This window comes from Limulus polyphemus, unplaced genomic scaffold (genome assembly GCF_000517525.1).
Source record: "Limulus polyphemus unplaced genomic scaffold, Limulus_polyphemus-2.1.2 Scaffold3671, whole genome shotgun sequence".
NCBI lineage: Eukaryota > Metazoa > Arthropoda > Merostomata > Xiphosura > Limulidae > Limulus > Limulus polyphemus.
The window spans coordinates 53909-60275 of NW_013669281.1; the positions used below are offsets into that span (position 1 = coordinate 53909).

At 27.8% G+C, this 6367-nt stretch overlaps 1 protein-coding gene across 9 annotated transcripts in view; it reads left to right on the forward strand.

Moving 5' to 3' along the window:
• LOC106469819 (ataxin-2-like protein) overlaps positions 1 to 6367 on the forward strand; it is an 82086-nt gene that overhangs the window by 52476 nt on the left and 23243 nt on the right. For 8 of the 9 annotated variants that reach the window (XM_022398381.1, XM_022398379.1, XM_022398378.1 and 5 more), the window contains 3 exons: positions 536 to 706; positions 5122 to 5171; positions 5900 to 6166. In XM_022398381.1, coding sequence (XP_022254089.1) covers positions 536 to 706; positions 5122 to 5171; positions 5900 to 6166 — 488 coding nt within the window. The remainder of the gene's footprint in view (positions 1 to 535; positions 707 to 5121; positions 5172 to 5899; positions 6167 to 6367) is intronic. The other variant, XM_022398384.1, reaches the window with a different exon arrangement.

The window sequence follows — 6367 nt, forward strand, 5'->3', positions numbered from 1 at the left end:
GTATATATATATACTAATATATACCATCTAATTAGTGACGCGCTTGAAAGGATTAACGAGATTCCCACTGTTCTTATCTAGCGAAACCACAGCCAAGGGAATGGGCTTGGAAAAATCAGCGTGGAAAGAAGACCCTGTTGAGCTTGACTTTTACTTAACTCACACTTATCACTGTATTCTTTTAGAAGTAAGTAATGATACACAGACACACACACATCTCCTAAACAGAAACTTTGATTTTGGTTGGAAGCCCCAGTTAGTATTAAAAATTTATTAATGTTCCTTTATAGTTATCTTAAAGATCATATACATACAATGTACTATAGCAGAAATATTTTATATAATATGTAAAGATCACTGTAGGAATACACTGTGAATGTATTGTTGAAACTTGTAAAATCGAGAAAGTACAAAATAAAAAATATTCTTATGGAAAATGGGCTCATTTTTATACACGTTTTTCTCAGGTGTTAGAAAACCTGTTATATACAGTTAAAAATTGAAATGTAAACTCCTCATTTTGTTCATTTTACAGTTTCTGTTCCTTTTGAGTGTAAAATAGAAGATCCAAAGTTAACTTCAGTAACTGAGAGCAAAGAAAATATTTCCTGTGTCATGCAAGTCACCAGTTGTGAAGTTGTTACACAAGAACCAGTCACAACTGTAGCCAAACCTAATCAAAGGATAAAAGGGGGAAACCAGAAGGGTAGTACTTTTATTTTGTAGTTTAATGTGATAATAGTGTGCTTGTTTACTAATTACTTTAATATATAAATATAACCTCTAATCTGTTGACATTGTAGAATGAATGGAAACACAGAAGTTAGAGAGTACTGAGCTCAAGTTTAACTTTACTGTGATGGTACAGTATTCATTATTAAAACCACAAGTACCTATATGTGTGTGTAGATGACTTCATTTGGAAGAAAATTCCTTAATGTCAGAATAGATGCATTAATTCACTTAACCCTCAAATTACTGATTTGTTTACATTTCACCCACTTCTTTTGTTGCTCATCCATTTGCATCATACTGAGAAATTTGTTTACCTTTTACATTGTCTAATATAAATAGCAGACTAAAAAAAAACTTGGATGAAATCACTGATTTTCTAGGCAAGATACATAAAAATTGAAGGCAGTAATTAGTGAAATTAATTACAATATTGATATTATTTGTGGTTACATTTTCTGTGTGACTTGTATGTTATTAGTGACCCTGTAACCAACAAAGTTGTGGACCCACAAGCAGTTTGGTACATAAATATTTTAGAAAAATGTATTGAAAAATCTGTGCATTAGTAATTCATAATTTTATTGATACTCTACTATACTTCTAACACTAACCATAGAAAAAACAAGTGTATCTCTATGCTGCTTACTAAAACTAAGCTGTTCGGTTTAAGAAAAGATCCGTTTTACTTAACTCACACTTATCACTGTATTCTTTTAGAAGTAAGTAATGATATCCAACTCTTCACTAAGGAAGAAGAATACAGTACTGTCACGTGAAAGAGGGTCATAACTACAGGGTCACCACTGAAATTTTTTGAATTTTAGTAACACTGTAAAACTAACACTCTAATTTGCTGAGAATTAAAAAAAGTTGAAGAATCAGGAAAGAATTGAACAACTAAAATCATTGAATAACTTATACTTAAGAGGAAGTAAACAGACTGAATAATCACAGAAAAATGAGACCAGCAGTTCATGAATTGACCAAATGATTGATTCAAACTGCTTTTACAGTTTAAGAAAAAAACAGTAATTTTTTCCCCATATCTTCTAGCCTGTTCCAAGATTGCTATTATTAATTAATGCTTAGCAAACATGAGAAGTAAACTAGTTCTTGGTTAGACCTGTGATAAAAAGCTCACTAAACTGTAGACGTTTTTTTCTATGTTGCTCTTTATTACTTCTTCACAGATTTCAGATCAAAAGGCGGTAAAAGATAATTTTTTTTCTTTCTTTTTTTTTTCTCATCGTCCCCTCAATATTTTTTATTTTTTGTGAATTCTTAATTTCAAACTTCAATATGCCTTCCCTTGTTGATTTTCTAGGTGAGTTTCTTTTGGGTGAAAGTTAAGTTACATGAATATATATATATATATATATGGTCATTTAACCATTTTGCATCAGGCTCGTAAAGTTTGTGAAATTGAGTCGCAAATTTCACTTGTACAACAATACATATGGTAACTTTATAATTTATTAACATGTCCCCTCAAAAACTGGTAAGATTTTGTTAAAGATCATAAGTAACTTGTACACAGAGAATGCAATTATTATAATTAAGTGTTTTTATTAAAAATGTTACATATTTATTGTAGTTACTTGCACTTAAACTCTTAACAAATTGTTCACAAAGTCAGTTTTATTTTAAGTATAAAAATACTTTTCTTCATCTAATAGTTTTCATATTTCATTTGCATAATAAAGAATATCAAAAGTTTTTGAAGGTAAAAGTTTATATTTTATTTTTCATTTTCTTTACCATATCACTAACTCTAGCTATTATCATCAACATACAGTGCAAATAAATAATTAAAATTAGGAAACAAAAAAATACTTACCTTTTAATTTTTTGTAGAATATATTTTAAAGATTTTCCTTTTGTTAAATTCCTAATTTTAGGTCTTTCTCTTTTCACTTATGTATTAATTTGTAATGTTTTATTTTCCTTTCTTGTCCTTTACCACTTATTATTCATCTCACTACAAGTCAATGGTACCCTCGAGACATATTACAGTGTATCTTGCAGACATGCCCAACCCTTTGGTAAAATTTTCGTGCACCACGTAATATCAGTAGCCTTGAGAACTAATGCAAAGTATGATGTATATTTAGAAAATATCTAAACCTTTCAATTATGCATTTTAAAACACAAATAATACATAATTAACTAAAATATAAAAGTAAGATCTAAATACAATTTAACTATCTCTAATTAACATATTTAGGAAAAAAACAACCATAAATGCTATAGTCAATCAAGTAGCCAACAATACTACATGTACTTTGTGATGAAAACTGCATGCCAATTTCAAAATAACCATTGTTGAATTATAGTGTAAAATGAACTCTTTCTAATGACTATATACATGTGTATGTAACATCTACATGTATGCTACAAAGCTGAAACAAAGATGTTGAAAGTGGGCATGTCAGTTGTCAGGGGTTGAAAAAATTTATTACTTATTTCAACTGTATTCATTCAAAGATCTTTGAAGGGTACAAGTCAAAAAGTTATGTAAGCATATAAGAGTCTAGATGTTCATCTGTGCAACTACCATTGTATTATTGAAGATATAGAATGCCAAAGTGGAGAATTTTCATAGATCGTTGGTTATGTGACAATACATATGAAGTTTTAGGTAGTTTTTTAAAGGTTTCCTTTGAAATAAAGGATTTCAAACTTTGAATAATAACATACATTACAATATTAATTTCATTAACATATATTACAATATTAATTTCATTAACATACATTACAATGTTAATTAACATTCAGTAATAATTTTATTTAGAGTTTGTATGATAAAATCATTTAACCAAATACTACAAAACAGTTGCTCAAAAACATACTCTTTTAAGGTCATATTAAAAAATAATTTTGTTTCTTCAAACATTTGTTTTTGATTTTTAATGCGTTGCTCAGATTTTCTTTCAAAAGCTTATTTCTCAGTTTTCTTTATATCTTATTAAACTATTCATATTTAAAAAAAAATAGTGTCTGTATCTGTTACGTTAAGTTTAATAGTTCTTTATATGTAATTTTCACTGAATGATCATTGATCATTTTTTTATTCTGGGATGCTAAAGTACTGATGGTTGTAGCAAATAATCACAATTTTAGATGATATTTTTGTGTTTCTGTTAAGTGAATGAGCAAGTTTTTGTTTACAGTTTTGATTGAAAATTTAATTTGTTTAAACCCTGGAATGTTTATGAAACATTTATTTTGTTATTTTAACAAGTTTATAATAATTGGATGTATTATTAGGTGTTTTTACAAGATTAGGATTATGATGAGTTTGGTTGCAGATAGCTTATACTTTGCTTAGCTAATTTGATTAGGTCACTGAACATTTATCTCAAGTTTCTTACTTTTCCTTCTCCTGGCATAATAAAAGTAGTACTTAACTATGTGTCTTGTGTAATCTTAGACTCGATTTCAGCCAGAAATTTAAGTTTTTTTTTTATACTTTATTGTTCTTGTTGATCTATTTGGCTTTCACTCGATGCCAAGGAAAAACACTAGGAAAAATTGGCAGTACTTGGTGTATTTTGTTTATTTATCTATATATGAAAACAATTTTGTTTTTAAATTTTGTTAAGGATGACTTAATTGGGTAAATACAGTGAACATTTAGTAATTTTCAGGATTTGCCTGGTTAGACACGCATTCCTGTATAAAAGAAAATCACCATAAAGTAGAAAATAGAAAGCATATTCAGTTACACACTTCTATAATATGTTGTTACATTACACATAGTATTAAGTGAGAAAAGTTATCCATCTTGTGAATATTTGTAAGTTTGGCATAAAAATATAATTATTTCATTAAAATGCTAATATTAATTTTAAAAACTGTTATAAAAGGAAAGTTGAGGATGCTATTCTTTATTTGAATTTTTTGAGCAATTTTCATATAATCAATCAACTGCTTTGATGACCAGTGTTTTCTCATTGTGTATTTTGAATCAAAGTGATGGAATTGTTCAACCTGTAAAACCTGATTTGGAGATAAAGCTAATGCATTCTGTGTAAAGGTAATGCAATGAATTAGTGCTAAGAGAAGCAACAAATATGTCTTGCTTGTAAATTTAGTAAGAAACCAAATTTAGTACCGTTATAATGAAAAGTAATTGTAATAAAATATATATATATACATATCATCAGGGGTTTTAATTTTCTTTTTGTATAATAGGCAAGTAAATAGCAAACAATTGTTAAAGATTGATTTAACTGAAGATGAACTATATAAGTACAATGATTTTTTGCCATAAAGTGTTTTAAGTGCAATTTTGTTTCAAAAGAAACAACTAATGTTTAGTTAAAAATTTTCTTATACTTACACTGTTTGAAATTTTATTTTTTTTTTATATATATATATACACAGGAAGGAATGAACAGCTAGCTGAATTTAAAAGGTTTAGTTCGGATTTCAGAGTAAGGATTTTAAAATTATTATGTTATCTTAGAGCAATCTATGTCTAGAATCAATATCTTGTAATCAAATGGCTAATAACAAGTATTTGCCATTTGTAAGTTTATACTAAAATTAGTTCTAGAGACTAAGTACAAAATCTATTTATGTTTATTAGATGGTAATAAGTATTTCTTTGTGTGAAATAGGCTATGAACATTAATTTATGAACTGTTTGTTATGAAAACTAATTTTAGTAAAGAATAAGTATTTATATACTATTAGTAGTCAATGAACATTTATTTTTAGTCAAAAAGCTACTGGTATTTCAGTATAGTTAGTATACTGTACCATTAACTTCTAATATTTCTGGGTGCTAGGATACTAAAATTTATTTCTGTTTAGAAGTTCTCAATTTTTTATAAATTTTTATGTTTGTTCATAATGTTTAACTTATATAAAACCTTTTGGTGTAAACTTTCAGCATTTTGTGTGTGTGTGTATCCATTGAAACAAAATGTATGCCACAATCTACATCCTAGTTTTTATTTTGGTAGATTAAATGTGTGAAAATTATAAGGTCATAATATCTCATTTCAAAGATTTTTGAAAGTTGTGTTTGTTATAATCCAGTTACAATAGTTTCACAGTTAAAAAAAAACAACTAGTTTTTAGATTTATCATTATTTGTAGAGTTAAGTGTCAAAATAGTCATAGTTAATTTTTTGTACCTTCAAAATTCTTGTTGTAGCTCATGGAAGAGCCTAAAGAACAAAGAGAACAACATAAAGACTTTATGCAGCCAAAAACTGAGTCAGTTGCTGCTCTCCAAGAATCAAAGAATATCAATAAAGACACAAATGAGAAAGGAAGTGAAAAACGAATAGAAATGGGAAAGAACATACCAGTAGCTGACATAGGAACACCCACTGCACCAGATAGTGCCGCAGAAAAATTATATTTCAATCCTAATGAAAGAGAGTTTACGCTTAATCCAAATGCAAAGTCTTTCACACCAGTAAGCTTCATATTTAAACCATTAGATTTGATAATTTTGTTATTTATAGAAAGAAGGGCAGTAATGTAACAGTCCTTCTCAGCAATGATCTTGTATGGAAATGTAGCTCAGTATAGAAGAATATTGTGATAAGCATATTTATAACTAAAGAACTACATATATATTTATTTTATTTTTTCAATAACATTTCTGAAATAGAAT